The 17,369-nt window shown below is 59.1% G+C and overlaps 1 protein-coding gene across 2 annotated transcripts; it reads left to right on the top strand.

Annotated features, from left to right (window-relative positions):
* The first annotated feature begins 793 nt into the window (after positions 1 to 793).
* Positions 794 to 15,635, top strand: KCTD15 (potassium channel tetramerization domain containing 15). Of its 2 annotated transcripts, none has more exons than XM_060650938.3 (7): positions 794 to 961; positions 2,633 to 2,728; positions 4,326 to 4,418; positions 5,052 to 5,227; positions 10,131 to 10,275; positions 12,640 to 12,945; positions 14,152 to 15,635. In XM_060650938.3, exons 3-7 carry the CDS (start codon positions 4,353 to 4,355, stop codon positions 14,308 to 14,310), a joined length of 852 nt encoding a protein of 283 aa, XP_060506921.1. In that variant the 5' UTR covers positions 794 to 961; positions 2,633 to 2,728; positions 4,326 to 4,352; the 3' UTR covers positions 14,311 to 15,635. The 2 variants fall into 2 exon arrangements, with proteins under 2 accessions (XP_060506921.1, XP_060506919.1); XM_060650936.3 differs by having other exon boundaries at positions 2,630 to 2,728.
* The last annotated feature ends 1,734 nt before the right edge of the window (positions 15,636 to 17,369 follow it).

Raw genomic sequence — 17,369 nt, 5'->3', positions numbered from 1 at the left:
CCCGGGCGCCGCGGCGGCGGCTGCTCTCCTCTTTGTAACCGAAGAGTCAAGAAATGTGAGAAACGTGCCCTGTGTTACTTATTTGGGAGCCGAAAATTTATGCCCAGCTGAAAGCGCCCGGGGAAATATTACATCAGATGAAATGACAATGATTAAAATCAGCTTCTCCCCCGCCCCCTCCCGAGCCCGGAGGAGGCCCGGGCGCCGCGTGGCCGGCCGGCGGGGGGCGGGGGGCTGGGCGGCGGAGGGCGCGGGGGCCCGGGCGCACCGCTCCCGGGAGGGTCCTGGCGGAGGCCCCGGCGGGAAGGCTCGGGCTCCGGGAGAGGCGGGTGGGGATCGCCCGGCGAAAGGAGGGGAACCAGCGCATTTTTGTCGCCGAGCGCGGCAGGCGCGGGCGCGCGGAGCTAATTGCGACTCTAATCCTCTGCCCCGCGGCGCAGCCGAGCCCCGAGCCAGGAGTCGCCGCGCGCTCCCGCTCGCGCTCGCCGCGCTGGGTAATTTGGAGCCGGATCGCTGCCCTTTGCGTCCGGGCTCGGCCGCGACGGGGCGCGGGCTACGGGCTGGGGTGGGGGGCTGGTTTTCTCGCCAGCAATCAGGGAAGGCCGCTGGAGAGAGAGGAGGGAGGAGAGGAGGTGGGAGCGGCGGGAGGGCAGCCGGAGAGCGGCGCGAAGAGGAGGCGGCGGTGGCGGCGGCGGCGGCCGCGAGGAGGGGAGGAGGCGAGGGGAGGGCGGGGAGGGGAGGCCCCGGCGCGCCGCGCCGCGAGGGGCCGCGCGAAGCGGGGGCCGGGGCGGGAGGGGTGGGTGGGGGGAGGGTTGGGGGCGAGAGAGAAAGTAACTCCAGGACGAGACCGGAGCGACCCGCGCAGAGAGCATAGGCGGCCAGGCTGCGCCCGGCGCCCGAGACCGGCGGCTGCGGGGGGCGGGGGCTGCGCCCGAGCCCGATCCGCCGCTCCGGCTCCGAGGTAAGCCCCGCGCGGGCGGCCACCGCTCGGCGCCGCGCACCCCTGTCCCCAAAGTGGCGGTGATACCGAGAAAGTAGCTCGGCCGGGGTTCGGACCTGGGTAGGGGCGGCTGCTTTGTCCCGGTGCCGGGCGGCGGGGGCTGGCGGCGCGGGGGCACCCAGCACAAAGGCCTGGCGCGGGAGGGGGGGGTTGCCCACGTGGGCTGGCCCTGGCCCTGGCCCCGGGTGGACCCTCCCCACGCGGGCGGGCTCCGAGCTTCCTGCCGCGCGGGGCGGGGTGTGGGGGTGGTGGTGTTGCAGGTCCCGGCACTCGGGCCTCAGTGCAGGGCCGAGCGCCCTGCAGGGCCAGCGAGTTTCCGGGGTCAGCACCAGGCTCACGCCTCTGGGGCTTCGGGGCGCACAGGGCCCGGCTTGGCGCCCAAATCAGAGAGAAAAAGTCTCTAACGGGACAGATGTGCGTCGTCTGACGCCCACCACGCGAGTCCGAGACGGGGCGGGGGGGCCGGCGAGCTGGTGGTGGTCCCAGGCGCGCGGGCTTGGCGGCCCCGGGCGGGCCTTGCGGAGACGCCTCGGGCTCCTGCTGCCCGCGGGTACCCCCTGACCTGGACGCGCGCACGGGGCACACATTCGGAAATGCCCCTCTCCCGCAGCCCAAACGCCTTTCCGTCATCCCTTGCCCCCCACCTCGACTGCAGAAAGATAAGCTTCAAGTTTTCACTCCGTGTCTCAAATGTGCATGAAGGAATTTAACTGCACGAGTGAATAACAGCATTAGTTTCAATTAATTTTTTTTTAATCCCGGCAACAATAAACTTTGAGAACAAAAGCGCTTTTACGTCCTTAATTAGGCGAGCTTCCCATCTGTGGTCTCTAAGTGTCTGCCTCTTGATTTAACTTTGTCCTCCGCCCCGCCCCCGCCGTACACCCCTCCCCGCCCTGCCAGGCACTCCGGTTCCGTGGCCACCCCCGCCCCGCGGCGCCGCCGGCCTCGGCCCAGCCGGCTCCGGCCGCCCCGAAGTTCACACCGGCCGGCGGGCTCTGCGGCGGGGCTGGCGCGCACCAGGTGGCATGCCCGCCTCCCTCCGCCGCCCTCCCCCTCCATCCCGGACAATTCCGCAGGCCCCTGGCACTCTCGCCCGCGGCTGGCGCCCAGGGCGCAGAGCTGAAGGGAGCTCGCGAGGCGCCTTCTGTTTACCTTTTATGGTTAAAATAACAGCTTAGCAAAGAAGCGACTTCACGAAGAAGCGATTTAGTGAAATCGTCTCAAGCTGCCGCAGCTCAGCCAGTTTAATCACCCCCAGAGAGCTGAACAACTGCGAACACAATGGGACACAAAATCATTTTGTGTGTAAATGAGCGTGGCATTCTGCTCGCTTCCCTCCGCTCGGCGGGCGGGGCGCGGCGGCGGCGGCGGCGGCGGCGGCGGGCGGGCGCGGGACCCGGGGCTCCCACCGCAGCTCAGGGAAGCGGGTCAATACCTAGCCAGTTTGGAGACCCGCGGGCCCTGGAGCACGCTACAGCGCGGAGACCCCTGCAACAGGCGGTCTGGGCGAGCCTCGGGAGGGCCGGGGCGCGCTGGGGCTGGGTGGTGGGTCGTGGATTTGCCGGTGATGTTGAAGAAATGAACTTGCGTCTCTTACTGCACCCACTTTTGTGCTTCTGACCTCAGCAGTGGTGTCGGGGAAAGGGTCGTTGTCCAGCACAGATGCGTTGGCCGGAGGCAGCCCTGGAGGTTCTGGTGGAGGCGTAAAGCCTGGGGCTTCCAACGGTGAGTTTTTTGGTTTGCCAGTGAACATCAGGTCGCGCTTGTGATGGAGAAGAGGCTGGATGAGAACAGGATTGAGCAGCTTCTGTGATGGGTACTTGGTGTTAAATGTCACTTGAGTAGTGTCCTGGTAGTGGGGAAAACATTGCTCAGTCCGCTTTGATAGAATTTCCATTGGAATCCCTTCCAGCACACTTTATCCTCAGTTGTGGCTTTCCTTGTGACTCCTCCCCCAGCAGAACCTCCCAGGGCAGGAAAACCCATCCTGAGGTCTGTTTTGGTTTCTCAGAACTTCCTTGAGATAAGTGACCTGCATTTCTTTTCTGAGCTGGCCAGAAGTCAGGAATGCCAAAAGCCGCAGACCCTGAGTAGCTCCCCAGTGAGAGTATAAATTAAACATCACTGTTTAATCGCAACCCCCACCCCAGTGTCATGTCAGGGAACCTTCCAGAGCACTGAGGGCAGAACAGATCCTAGGATGGTAACCTCACTTAAATTTGCAGTATTGACGTTCGTTGGACCTTGGTCCGTGTTTTAAAATTGGATGTTGAATTTCAAGGCACAAAGTCAAACCTGCGACGGAGAAGTCCAGGTTAGGCTTGTGGGAGCCAGTGTGTGTGTATGTGTGTGGGAGGGGGTTGGTGTTCACTGTGCCCTATGAGACAGCCTCAGGTCAATGCAGAGGGCTGCATAGACCTCTTCTCCCCCCTCCCCCGCCCTTCGGCAGGGTCCTAAGGTGGCTTCTAGTGACTGAGAGACAGTCTTATTTCAGGTGGTCGTGGCACACAGGAAAGTCACTAGTGGAGAAGAGCAGAACGGAAGGTCCGTTTGCTGAGCTGCTCTCTGTTTCCTTCCGGCCAGCTCTCTAGTGCCTTGGGGGGGTGTGATCCTGAGGGGGTCTGGAATACATTAGGCACAGACAAGACCATTCTGGGGGTCTGGGTTGAAACTGCAGAGGTGCAGGCCAGGCAAACAAAGGCAAGTTTCCTCTCTTAGGCGCCCTAGGGGAGAGGTGGCTTCCTAAGTGACTTTCACTCTTCCCTATGCCCTGGCTTCTGCCTAAAGAGACTTCTCTGTGACTGGCCATTCTCACACTGCATCTTAACACCGTGGAGACGGTGTTCAGAGTCCTGGGCTCCCGAGCCCATGGAGGCTGGGGGATCCTCCCTGAGCTGTGGTCCACAGGGCTCTCTGCTGATGCAAGAGGAGACACGGTTGGTAACATGGCTCTGAACCAAAATACCAGGAAAATCAGATTTGTTCTGAAACATTTTGGGGCAATAATGGTGAGCATATGTTTCAGCACTGTCATTAGCCGAATTAGCAGACGTGGAGCTGCCCAGAAAACACGTGTGTGTGTGTGTGTGTGTGTGTGTGTGTGTGTGTGTGTGTGCGCGCGCGTGTGTGCGTGTAAGCTGCTACGGCTTTGGAGCATGGGGATAGGGTAGTGGCGGGTGGAATCTGGAGAGGGCTGTGTGGTGGGGGGTCCCAGAGAGAAAATGCAGAAAGGAGGATTCCAAGCGTCTTTGACTCTGGGAGACCCAGCGCCCACGACTCCTGAGGAGTAAAAGCCCTATGGTTTTGTCGGTGCTCCCCACAGATACTCTGGGCAGCGATGGAAGCCTAGATGCCTCACCGCAAGGAGCGGCCGAGCGGGTCCTCGCTTCACGCCCACGGCAGCGCCAGCACTGCGGTGAGAGCCAGCAGGGTGGGCTGGGGCAGCGGCCGGTGGCCCCCTCTCTGCCCTTATCCCCAGCGCCTGCCTGCTTACCTGCCGCCCTTCCTCCCAGCCGCCGCAGTCAAGAGATGGCTGTTGACTGGCTGTGCGATTATGTATTTTTTGAAACAAAAATGCTCTTAATTTGATGTGAAATTTACTACATGTATAAAACTCAACGCCTTAGGTGCTGAGGAAGTCACTAATTTAGAGGTGTCTCGTTACTGAGACAAACTTGCAAAAACCCCTGAATCCCAATTCACAAATTGGTGATTCGTTTGTCAGGGGATATTTCACATCTAACACATAAGCCCGCGACCTTTAATTAGAATTTTGCAGTTTGTTTTATGCCCCTGGAGGCTGACACCTTGAAAAATTTTTTTCTTGATTTCTTATTGCTAATAAGCATCTTTCTTTTTCCCTCTGGTTCTTTGAAGAAAATGATGCAAATACACTTAATTACAGTGGTGGCCATAATTTGTCAGCTGAATATGTGATCAGGCACAGGCAGAAGTGATCTGATTAGATCTGTGATCACATTGGCAATAAAAGGGAGTGCACAGCTCTGTTGTGGAGAAGCTCTCGTTTTCACCTTGTTTCCATCTCCAGGAGGGAGGAAGCATGTCCCGGTTGTCTCTTACCCGGTCGCCCGTGTCTCCCCTGGCCGCCCAGGGGATCCCACTGCCAGCCCAGCTCACCAAGTCCAACGCACCCGTGCACATCGATGTGGGTGGCCACATGTACACCAGCAGCCTGGCCACGCTCACCAAGTACCCTGACTCCAGGTAAGAGCTGAGCCCCTTGGAGCACCAGGCGCACGGTGGTTGTTGGTCCCATCTGCAGCCCGCTGCCAGTGGGCTCTGTCTCCTCTGTCAGCCGCTCAGGCTCTCCAGGGCCCTCCCACTCTCCTGGACCTGGAGGACTAGAGTTTGGGAGGCCGAGTCTACCTCTTAAAAGATGCTTTCTACAGGGACTTGTGGCCCTGTGCTGGTGGTATTGAAAGTGCCCGGTGGAGCTCCCGACCCACCGGCAGAAGCCCCTTAAGCAGGGCCAGCCCCACCTGAAAGTGGCCAGCAGCTGGCTGGGGAATCTCAGGTACCTTCAGGGTCCCCTTGAGCGAGCCTCAGTCCTGGCCTTTGCAAAGGATCATTTGTGAGCCATGCTGCATACTCCTTGGGATCCTGGGGGAGAGAAGTATTTAATCCCGTTTCCTACTCTGACCCTTGGTTAAGTACACAAGGGGGAGCATGAGGGGAGCTGCAGTTTCCAGCTTTGTCTGTCCGCGTGGCCACTGCTAGACCCTCGGGTATAGCAGCCGGCTCCCTTGGGCAGGGGTGGGGAGGTAGGGGGAGTTGCAGATGAGGTGTCTCTGACCAGGAGCATCCCAACAGTGCACCCGGCTCTCCGCCCAGCTCCTGGAGCTCCTGACTCCTGGGCCTATTTGTGGGAGGTGCTGGGCGCTGTCAGATCCCCCGCTCCCGCCACTTGGGCACGTCCCTCCCAGGGACCTGGTTTCCCATTGACATAGGAGCAGGGCGGACCAGAGACGGGCTGGGTCTCTGAGCACCCCCTGGAGATGGTACAGCACGCTGCACGCAGAGCCCACGACTGCTTGCTCCTGGCACAGCGAGGCGGCCACCGCCCAGGGCTGAGCAGCAGGAGGGCCAAGGCTACAGGGTATCGCCCTCGTTTTATACATTTAAAAAAAAACAAGAGGAGTTAATTAATCCCCCAGACACCAAGGGATCATCTCTGGGAAGCCTTCTTGTCAGTCTGCCTTATCGCTGGTGTGAAGGCTCGTTGTGGAGGAGTCCTAGCGCATGGCGGCTTGATGAGGGCCAGGGCGGAGCCCTCCACGGGGGCAGGAGTGCTCCCTCTAGGAGCACATGCTGGAGGTGGATGTAGAGTCCAGTTCAGAATTTGGGGAGTCTGGGGCACAGATGGCAGTTGGGACTTCATTCCCTCGGCCCAGCAGAGGCTGAGGCCTGGGGCAGGCACTGGTGAACTTGGGGCCTCGCCGGGGCCGCAGCCACGAGGCCACGCTGGCGGTGGCGGCCTGCGAGCTCTGTCTAGGATGGGAGATGGATTCTGCTTATTTAATTTCAATTTTGCCTTCTGCGGCATTCCCGGGTTGTTTGAGATAGATCATCCCTTAATCGGTTGGCGACGTTTGTGAGTGAAATTCATAAAACCCTTGCCCACAACCTCTCTGAAGAGTGTTTCTTGAAATCAGACACTTGCCTTTCTAGAGCCATCGCAGCTCAGGCCTGCAGGGAATGGCTGCCTCATTCGCGTCTCCAGGCTGCTGCCTGGGAGCAGCAAGGACAGGGGGGTGGCCCTCCCCTCCCATACCCACAGGGCAGCTCATCCTTGCCCATCGTGCTGCTCTGTGGTGGGGCAGGCCTCCTCACCAGGGAGCCGAGGCCACGTGGCTCGCGATCTGGCAGGTGGGACCCTCGGCGGCAGGATGTGCCTGGAGGGGGTGGCAGTCTGCGTGCCTTCCCCGAGGCTGGGGCTCTGCGATGAATCTGTTGTTCTTGCCTGGATGGCTTCTGGCTCAGGGCAGGGCTGCTCCCTGGGCCTGAAGCTTCGGCCTCGAGGCCAACGGGCGGCGTGACCTGTAGGACAGTCAGCGGACAGTGAGTCAGGCCCGGCCTGGGAGGTGGGTGGGGCTGCTGTGCTGGCAAGAGCCCCTCAGATCTCTCTCATCCTTCTTTCAGTGAATCATTAAAATTAAAAAGAAATGTTTTTCACCAATTCCGGAAACCAAGATCAATCCCTCACCCACTGGCATTGATGTATGAGTCACCAAGCGATGGAGAAGATTGCTAAGGTCACCGAGGAGGCAGGGGGTTCTGGGTATCAGGAAAGTCCCACCTCGGGCAGTGCTGTGAGACCAGGGGGCTAGTGCCCTGCACCCTCGGGGCCCGTGCCCACGGGACTATATCTGGGCTTCTGGTTCTTGGCTCATCAGGGAGCAGGTGCTACCACTGGGTGGCCCAGGGAAAGCCATCAGCCCTTGCCCATAAAGAACGGAGCACGGCTGCCCAGGGCTGGAAATGAACTCCAGGGGCTGCCACCTCTCTCACCCCTGCCGGACATCCGTTAGCTGCTGCCATCACAGTCCCAAGCTGGTATCCACGCCGGCTGTGGGAAGCCGCAAATTACTAATAAAATCTTCCACCGAAACATCCGGGAAATTGGAGCCAAAGCTTAAACAAAAGACCTCCATCAGCTGGGGTCAGAGGTGCCCCAAAACCCTGTAGCCTTTCCCAGAGGGTAGCCCAGAAAGGAGTTGGCTCCCAAGACCCTGCAAAGTGATGGGGGGCGGGGGAGGCGGGGGTTGTTCTTTTGTGACCATTGTCCTAACCTGCCCTAAACTGCTCTCATCCTTGGTAGCCTCAAATCCTGAGGGCATGGAAGGCCTTTGTCCTTTGGAGAGACACTGATGGTAAGGTCTAGAACCAGTCTTAAAGTAAGGCGGATTGAGAACCTTCTAGCCATGGACCAACAGGACAACCTAGAACCCAGTCAGCCCTGGAATGTGGGTGACCCAGGAAGCCCTCTAGACCAACAGGATGGTGTGGAGCCCCAGCCAGCCGTGGCCTAGAACGTTGCTTGCTGCACAGAGTGTTTGAGCTCAACCAGGAACAGGAGAGAAAGTTCCAGAGGCTGAGGCCGTGGACTTGCTGGCTTGCCTGTGGATGTGGCTCTTCCTTCTTCCTGCTGGTGCCATGTTTGGGCCCTCGGCTGTCTGCTGCCGAGGACTGCCCACGGGACAGGCAGTGTTGCCTCGTCCCATCTGTCTCTAGGGTGCTGGATGGCCCTCATTCTGACATCTGAACGCCCAAGCTCTGTGGAGGTCAGGTTTTGGGGACTTGGGCAGCTGGAACAGGCCATGAAGCCCGTAAGGCTTTCCAGCAGGGGCTGCGTCCCCCGGGCCTGGGGAGGTGAGAGGGCTCCATGGCTTGAGGAGTCCCGAGATGAGTCGTATCTGGGTGACGGCAGTGCTGGTTCCACAGGCTGGGGCCTCTCCACGCCACATCATAGACTCTGAGCGGCTCACGCGCGTCCACGAGTTAGCCTTGCCTTTTCTACGGCCCCACTGGGACAGGGGCTGGGCCATGTCCCCAGAGGGAGAATGTGTGACTGCATGGCTGCTGCACACCTGAGCAGGCCCTCCCAGCCAATGCCTTGAGTGTGCCAGGCCACCAGAGTGGGGGACAGTATAGATGGGAGGCTCTGGGCGAGGCTCTGGAGACTCTAACCCCTCAGCTTCCGCCCGGCTCACGTGCACTGGCACACAATGCTCGGGCAGAGCAGGGCCTCAGGAACAGTGACTTGGAGTGGACGGAGGACTGGGCTGTTGGCGGAGAGGGGAGCGTCCCTGGAGGGTCCTTGCTGGTAGGGGCAGTGAGGCAGGAGGCTTAGGCACCAGCTTGTGCGGGCTGGGCTAGGAGGCCTCAGTCCCAGACCAGGCCACCGTTCTCCCGGGCTGTGCCTACAAGCTGCCGCCTTGGCAGGGTTTAGCCGGTGTGGGGCCCCGCCTGCTGAAGGATGTCTGGGGGTGTCATCGCTGAGGGGACACTGCCAACCTCCCACCTGCTCCTGAGTCAAGCTCTCGGCTGTCCCCACCCCTCCTGGGGGCTCCTAACTGTCCACAGCTGGGCCTGGGGGCAGCCAGGGAACCAGCCAGATGGGGCCAGCCACCCTGGGCATCGGAGAGGCCCCAGCCCTGGCCCTGAGGCCAGGGTCCTCCCTGGAGCGGATGGGGACAGGTATCGGGGGCTCCCCACGAGCATCCTGCAGGTCCTGTGTTTCTGTCAGAACCAAGTGCCCTTCAGAGGACAGGGTGCCGGGATGGGACCTGTCCGTGTGCATCTGCCAGCGTGTGGGCACACTGGAGTGCGTGCCTCTGTGTAGACAGTGGTGCGTGCAGACGCGTTCACACCGCAGCGTGTGTGCAAGCACGCTGTTGAATGCACGTCTGCTGTGGCACATGCTGTCCCTCCCGCCTGCCTCTCTTCCTCCCCCAGGCCCCCCTGAGCGGGTGACTGCATGGTCTGCCTGTGAGTTTGTCCAGTGCAAATGGCTGTGTCTCCGCTCGGTTCACGCTGGCCGGCGTGTCCTTTGCCTGGGCGTGTCCGGGTCTGCGTGTGATTTGTGTGTTGCAAGGGAGGGGACCGTGTGAGCCTGTGCCTCTCGCCCAGGTGTGTCCCGTGTGCTGCTCATTTGTGTGGCTTGGGCAAGGTGTGGGACCCAGGACTGTCTTGCCGGGCTTACACGTGTTAGCTGGGTGTGTGGCCGTGGGCTGGGGTATCTGACGGTCAGTGGGAGTTTTCAGTGGGGGGGGCGGGGTCTGTCTGGCAGGGGTTGGCGTGCATGGGGCAACGAGGCTGTGTCTTTGTCTCACTGTAGTTTTCCAAGCCTGTCGTGTCCGCGGGTGCATGCAGCCAGGCGCGTCTCTCTCTGGCTGTGGCTTGTGAGTGTAGGCTGGGTATACAGCGTGTGCCAGTGTCCTGACTGCGGCCTGGCTGCCCTTGGTGTATACGGACATCCGTCATGCCTGGCACAGTCCCAGAGTGACCCATGTGAGGCCCCCCACCCCTCCAGCAGGGCAGACCCTAAGGGGTGGGGGCAGGGCAGGTGGCCTGGCCCTTCCATCAGATATCCCACTCTCTCTCCCAGAATAAGCCGCCTCTTCAATGGCACTGAACCCATCGTCCTGGACAGTTTAAAGCAACATTATTTCATCGACCGGGATGGGGAGATTTTCCGCTATGTCCTGAGCTTCCTGCGGACGTCAAAACTGCTGCTCCCGGATGACTTCAAGGTAAGTCTGCAGCCGGCAGCTCCCCAGCGATGCCTGTGCGGTGGCATTACACAGGGGACGCTGTGACTTAATAAATGGACCCATGGTCGTCATGGCAACCATAAAAAGTTAAACGATGAAGCCGAGGGCTAAATCAGTTTTTCTAAACTAATTTTGTTTTCTCACGTTTTTAGCTTATTTATCAGGGTGTAACAACAATTAAGCAGTAGTGCTTACCCCATTTCGTTTGCCGTGTTGAGGGACGGTCGTGCATCAGAGTTACGGGACTTAGAGGTTCCCACGTGTGCTCCTTGTCAGCAATTTGCAGGGGGAAGCCTGGTGCAAACTCAATACCTTTTAAATGAAAGGTTATCCCCCGGTCTTGGGGTGAGCCTGTCCGGGGCAGCCAATCTGGCTCTGAGAGGCTGCCTTAGTGCTGGGCCACTCCATGGCTCCGGGGATCCCAGAGGAAGGAAGCTTAGACCTGCCTTGAACCAGCAATTGTCCCTCCCTCCCTCCCTCCCTCCCTTCCTGCACCCAGAGGACCAATGACCCTGGGGCTGTTTTGTCCTCCATCCAACTGATGCTGGGTGCCAATAACCAAAGTCAGGCCGAAGATACAATGAAATCCGGGGCAGACACGGGTCCTGTCCTCATCGCACTTACAATCTAGCGAGAAGACAGATGTTCAACAACAGTGAAATGCTTGAATCCCCTTGGTGGGGGAGCAGATGTTTCCTGGAAGTGAAGCGTGGTGAAGGGGAAGCATGGAGAACCTGGCCCCAGGGGGGTTGGAGGGAAGGATGCTTCTCTGGATGGTGAAGGAGGAACAGGGGCAAACAGGTGTGAGGGTCTTGGTGAGCGGGCAGGGTGGCAAGAAGCTTGGTACCGTCCAGAACCAGAGAGAAGGTGTCAGCCTGGGGCTGTAGGAACGGGGACGGGAAAGGAGGCTGCTGTTTGAGGTGGGACCTTGGTGGCTAGCTCGGCATGTGGCTGGTGGCATTTTACCCTGAACGCGGTGGCAGGGATGTGAGCAGGGAATGACAGGTCTGCTAGCCTTGGCTACTGTGTGGAGAAGGAGGGTGAGGGGCGGGAGCAGGAGGCCAAGGGAGTTTCCTGAAGGCCTTGGCCCTGATTGGAGGCAGCAAAGATGGGGCAAAGGGGCAGACTGGGTTTATGTTTAGGACTTGGCCATAGAAGGCCGTGGCATGGACCGGTGGGGGGTCAGGGCATTCTTGAGGCTGCCTCCTGGTCTTTGGCTTGCAGCCTGAGTGGATGCATGGAGGCCCAGGGGTGGAACGGGCTGGAGGGAGTGTTACACCTCACTCCTGCGTGGAATTGGTGGTGTGGCATCGGGTGGAGAAGTTCTGGGCCATAAGAAAAAATGTGTGCCGATATCGTTTGAAACCTCTGGAGTGGATAGAGCAGATGCCCAGGATGGCACCCTGGGGAGCCCCTGTGGAGGGAAATTGGGCTTTCCAGAGGCTGGGGGGCCAGCAGCAGGAAGGAAGGGGCTTAGGGCCTATAGGATGGGCCCTGCTTTGGGGGTTGGGCCTCCTGACTCAGCCTTGAGCTGAGCCCCAGTGACTGGCCCGAGTCATGGGTCCTGAGCTACTCAGGGCCAGGGCACATATGGGTGCACATGTGTTTGGGGGACAGATGGCATGAGCATGCCAGCCTGGGAGTCGGCTGCCTGGGGGTGGGCTTCCCACTCCCAGACACCTCCTCACCTGCCTGCTAGAGCGGGGTGGGCCCGGCACCTGGCGCATTTTGTTGTCCTTTGGCCCTCGCCCCCTTCTCTGAGACGGGCGTTTATGTCCATTTTATAGACGAGGAAACCGAGGCTCTGAGGAGGTAACTGATGATCAGAGGCCTCAGAGCTGGTAGACAGCATGCGGGACATCCAACCCAGGGAGGTGTGCCCTGCCTCCCTGCTGGGCTGTGAGCTCCTCCGGGGCAGATGAGGGTGCTGCTGCTCTGTGCCCAGCCTCACTTCTCTGGGATTCTAAGAAGGCAGCAGGTCTCCAGACATAGGCACAGCCTCAGGCTCCACTAGTGCAGCCCCCTGGTCTTTCCGGAGGCCTCTCTCTGCTCCAGGGGTTTGGGGCCAGATGGAAGAGAGCGAGTGTGGGACTTGTGGGACGAGTCTGGCAAAGGTGGACACCAACTGCTGCCTTTCGGTCAAGGCTAGACTCCCGTGCCTGTACACATTCACCTGAGCCTCATTTCCCCCATCTGTACAATGGGTACAACCATCCCAGTCCACGCTGAGCCCTGGGGGTCGCAGCTCCACGGTATTGCATGGGGCCAGGCGGGCGGCGTGGGGGGCTGGCCTTGGAAAGACCGGCCCCCACCTCCCACCATCCCCTCTGCGCATGCCCACAGGACTTCAGCCTGCTCTACGAGGAGGCGCGGTACTACCAGCTGCAGCCCATGGTGCGCGAGCTGGAGCGCTGGCAGCAGGAGCAGGAGCAGCGGCGCCGCAGCCGCGCCTGTGACTGCCTGGTGGTGCGGGTCACGCCGGACTTGGGTGAGCGGATCGCGCTCAGTGGCGAGAAGGCCCTCATCGAGGAGGTTTTCCCTGAGACCGGGGACGTCATGTGCAACTCTGTCAACGCCGGCTGGAACCAGGACCCCACGCACGTCATCCGCTTCCCGCTCAACGGCTACTGCCGGCTCAACTCCGTGCAGGTGAGGGCTGCGTGCGCGCGCCCCACCCGCCTCACCCCTGCCTCCCCACAGCCCTCCGGCAGCAGGGATGGGTGGAGGGAGGCGCGGTCCCTGAAACGGTGAAGCCCTCCGTGCCATCTCACAGAAAAGGCAACAATGTGTCGATGCATAATTTATGTCCCGCTCATAATTAAATGATGGCGCCTGGGGGATGGACTTAAAAAAATTGATCCGTGCTTTTTTTTTTTTTTTTTTCCAAAAGGATGTTCTATAAAAATGGCCCAGAGTATTTTCAACAGAGTGTGCCTCATTTGACACCCAGAGTCTCCCTTTCGATTCAAATTGAACCCAGGCCATAGGAGCGGCAGGTCAGAGGCTGAGTGGAGGTGGCCTGGAGCCCCCTCACGCACCCTGCTGACCCACACAGCCGCAGGCGCCCAGATGGCTGCCCAGAGCTGTTCTGAACTGGCCTCCCTCCGATGCGTCTCAGAGCTGGAGAACCCCAGATGGATGGGGCCTATTCTGCACCAGCTCTTTCAGACCTAAGAGCAGACTCCTATTTCTGCCTGAGGGCAGAGTGGGCATTGGGGGGGGGGGGCGGGGGGAAGAGTCCCATCCTCCCCCCTCAATGCACACATTCCCCAGGCTGTCAGTCAAAACTTAACTACTTGTGGGACACAGGGGTCAGACACAGTGACAAGACCCCCCCCCCCCAGAGGCACAAACCCACGTGGACATGGAGGCTGGTAGAGACTCAGACCCCAAGAGGGCTCCTCCTCCTCCCCACCCTGAGTTCCCTTGAGCTGATGAGCCCCCAGGCCTCAAACCATCTGGGACTCACAGCTCAGGGAAGCAGGTGGCTGCCCAGAGGCCAAGGGCAGAGCCTCTGTGGAGTCAGGCCTCAGTGAGGCGGGGGAAGGGGCTGGGACCACGCCTCCGGAGAGAGGGGGCAGGTTACATCATGGCGAAGAGAAGGGGCCCAAAGACTCTTTCTCCTCTGGATGAAGGCTGCGGACCTCTGAGCGCAGCAGGGTAGGGCAGCCTTCCCAGGTTTGGTCACTCAGGAGGACCCAGGGTCTGGCTGCTCCTGTCCCTCCTGTGGTTGCTCAACTTTGGGCTGTCAGGAGAGGGTGGCCTTGCCCTGGCTGATGCCTACCTGCCCACAAGGCCCAGCCAGGCAGACTCTTGCAGCGGGGCATTGCTGACCATTTCTGTCTTCCCTGGCAGGTCCTGGAGAGGCTGTTTCAGAGGGGCTTTAGCGTGGCTGCATCCTGTGGGGGTGGCGTGGACTCCTCCCAGTTCAGCGAGTACGTGCTTTGCCGTGAGGAGCGGCGACCGCAGCCCACCCCTACTGCGGTCCGGATAAAGCAGGAGCCCCTGGACTAGGCCCTGCCTCAGTGCCCACCTGAGGCCGTGTGGCCCTGGGGAACCCCCCGGGGCCCTGGAAACGGTGCTGGGGAGTTCTGCCTGTGCCTGCTTAGCAGTGGGCGTGAGACTGAGGGTGGGGCTGGAGCGTCCAAAGCCAGCCCAGGGAACCCCAGGTATCATGGCAACAGAACGTGGGGCGCCGGAGGCATGCCCACGGAAGGACCGTTAATGTGACCCAAAGATGCTGCGGTGGGGACAGTTCTCGGGGCACTGCGGCTCCCCGGCCTGGCACAGCGTTCTCCGAGGCAGGGTCAGCAGAGGCCTCCCGGCCCACTCCGGAGGAGCCGTTCATCCTTCTCCACGCGTGGCAGACTCCGCGGGGTCTCCTTGCGTCACAGATGGCTTATTTTTCTACAGTATTTAAGATGGAAGTAACTAACTGCACAAGCCAAGAGAGGCCGACAAGGACCAACGCTTCTTCATCTGGTGCTCAGTTCTTAGCCGGACGTGTGCGTGCCCCCGTGGCAGAGGAGCTCCCGGGGGCCGGGGCCCAGGTGCCCGCAGAGTGGGGCTGGGGAGACCTCTGGTCCCTGTTCCAGAGACAGAGGCAAGAGTGGCAATACCATAGGAATGGAAGCAGGGCCCCCACGGGGCAGGGCTGCTGGGAGGAGGGCTGGATGGGTGTGGGGGATGGATGGCTCTGGAACCATCCGAGACCCTCACCTTTGCTGCCACCCAGGGTGCAGGCCACACTTGGTGAGTCACCTGACCTACCAATACCCTGGGGCTTCCAGTCCTGAGTGTACTCACACCCGGGCTTCTGCAGAAGTCTCTCCCCATCCAGACCAGCCACGGGGCCACACCGCATCCTTACCTCAGGAACGGGCCCCACGGTGAAGGGGCCCATGTGTCAGCGTCCTCTGGGTCCCCAGCTCAGGAAGCCGTCCCCAGCTCCGATTTTCCCACACTAATATGCACACTGAATTTGAGTTAAACTGTACCACTAGCCTGCCAATAAGACTGGGACACAAGGCATACCTGGGGCTGTTGGCCCCGGATTCCAACAAGGACTGGCCCGAGGGGTGCTCACAGACCTGCTCCCTCCCAGACGACAGGCCCAAAGATGGACACCCCTGGCCTTGTCACCCTTCCCTGTGCGCTGGCTCCACCCAGGTGGGGAAACCTCGGAGGGGCGCCCCAGCCAGCCCCGCGCTGTGTAACAACGCCTGTAGACTTGTATATGACTCCTTTAATATTGTAAAGATGCCGATGTACAATTGTCGTGTGTTTGTGTAAACACATTACGTTCCTAGTTCATGCCATAAATGATGCTATAAAGCGAATGACTCAGGCTCCGTCCTGTGCAGAAGCGACAGCCGTATCCCGCATTCCACGTAGCGTGGGGTGGTTTGGGGGCGGGGTTCGTCCCTGATGCGGGAGAACCAGCAGACCCTGCAGAGGTAGCTGGGGGAGGGGGAGGGGCAGGGTCCCGAGCAGGCCGTTATTTATTGCATTTGGGTGTTTCCTCTCTGCTGTGCCTGTCGCCTCTGGGCAGCACAGATTCTGAATTCTGATTCACAGTCCCTAACCAGATGCGAGCCGGGAAAAGGCAGACAGAAGGTGTCCGACGGCTTTTGAACCCAGTCAAATGTTTGAGAGTTTCCCCTCTCTGGCTTTTGGTTGAGGCTGGCGTCCTCTTTAGAGCCCCACGGAGCAGTAGAAGGTGGCCAGCCACGGAACTTGCAGCCCCCAGCCTGTCGGTCGCCGGAGCGCAGAACAGGACCTCGGTGGGTCTCTTTCCAGGGGTGCCCCCTCCGTTCTAATGAGTCTTTTTGTGTTTTTCCTCAAAGTCCTTATGTTCCAACCCAGAGGACCCTTTTCCATGCCCGGTCAGGGACACCAGCTTCAACCTGCCTGCAGGACAGGAGCACAGAGCAGCCTCATCCCGTCTGAGGCCACAGAGCAGACGCCATCAGACAATCTAATTTGCTGGACAGAGTTGCTAGCCTTTTCCTTTGCTTAGCAACGCGCCTGTGGTTGGCACATCTGTATTTGGGCATCTGAGGTTCACATCTGAGAGGAGGAGAAAGTGTGTTTATTAGAAAGGAAGTCTTGTGAAAACAGCTCAGTGCCGTGTGCGTTTTTGGATTTTTTTTTTTCTGGTGTGACTGCGGGAGACTCCCTGACATTTTCAGGCAAACCATCTTTTTGATTAAACCGTTGTGCTAAAAACAAAAAGAGTAACGACCTTACTGAATGTTACTCCCGTTTCTTTACTAATTGAGTAAAATCAGGAAGTCGATTTTGCATAAATCGGGGAATTTCAGACTTTGGAGACAAAACTGTGCTCCCGTAGTAATGCTAAAATTCTAATATATGCAGTCCCTTAAACAGCACAAATTATTGATTCCTTTAAAACATTTTTGTACTTCTGGAATGAATATATTCTAAGTAATCTTTTGATCAAATACCAGCAGCCTAAATGTTTCTTCTGTTCTTCATAAGCCTCAAAACTGATTATTTCTTATAAGCCCATGCTGCCAAACCTCTAGCAGTGCAGGGTGAACTAGGCAGCCCACAGCAGGTGGCTTCTGTCACTGTCCTCACATGGGGCTCAAAGCCAGGTCATAGGGGCACCTGGGTGGCTCAGTCGGTTAAGTGTCTGACTTCAGCTCAGGTCATGATCTCACGGTTCTTAAGTTCAAGCCCCACACTGGGCTCTGTGCTGACAGCTCAGAGCCTGGAGCCTGCTTCCTATTCTGTGTCTCCTCTCTCTGCCCCTCCCCTGCTCATGTTCTCTCTCTCTCTCTCAAAAATAAGTGAACATTAAAAAAAAAAAGCCAGGTCACAACACTAAATATCCTTTAAAAAGTGGTTTGTTTTTTTTTTTAAGCTACCACTTGACTGTGTTCCTTAGAATAAATAAAGGCTATTTTATAAATTACACACACAGCTTGACTGCTTTGTTTCTAATCCATTGAGGCAACCACAAGAAGGTACTCTGGCTTAGATGATTCTGAAACCAGCACTCCTCACACTTGGACTTGGCTTGGCCAATGACTAGCCCCGAGTAGCCC

This window comes from Panthera onca, chromosome E2 (genome assembly GCF_046562875.1).
Source record: "Panthera onca isolate mPanOnc1 chromosome E2, mPanOnc1 haplotype 2, whole genome shotgun sequence".
Taxonomy (NCBI): Eukaryota; Metazoa; Chordata; class Mammalia; order Carnivora; family Felidae; genus Panthera; species Panthera onca.
The sequence above is the reverse complement of the archived record's forward strand: the minus strand, read 5'-3'. Positions and strand labels throughout refer to the sequence as shown.

Bases quoted from the DNA above. Each gene is read 5' to 3' on its own strand.
- KCTD15 (XM_060650938.3), top strand. From the start codon at position 4,353: ATGCCTCACCGCAAGGAGCGGCCGAGCGGGTCCTCGCTTCACGCCCAC. The intron at 5,228-10,130 runs GTAAGAGCTGAG...TCTCTCTCCCAG, and splicing joins ACCAAGTACCCTGACTCCAG to AATAAGCCGCCTCTTCAATG. The intron at 10,276-12,639 runs GTAAGTCTGCAG...GCATGCCCACAG, and splicing joins TGCTCCCGGATGACTTCAAG to GACTTCAGCCTGCTCTACGA.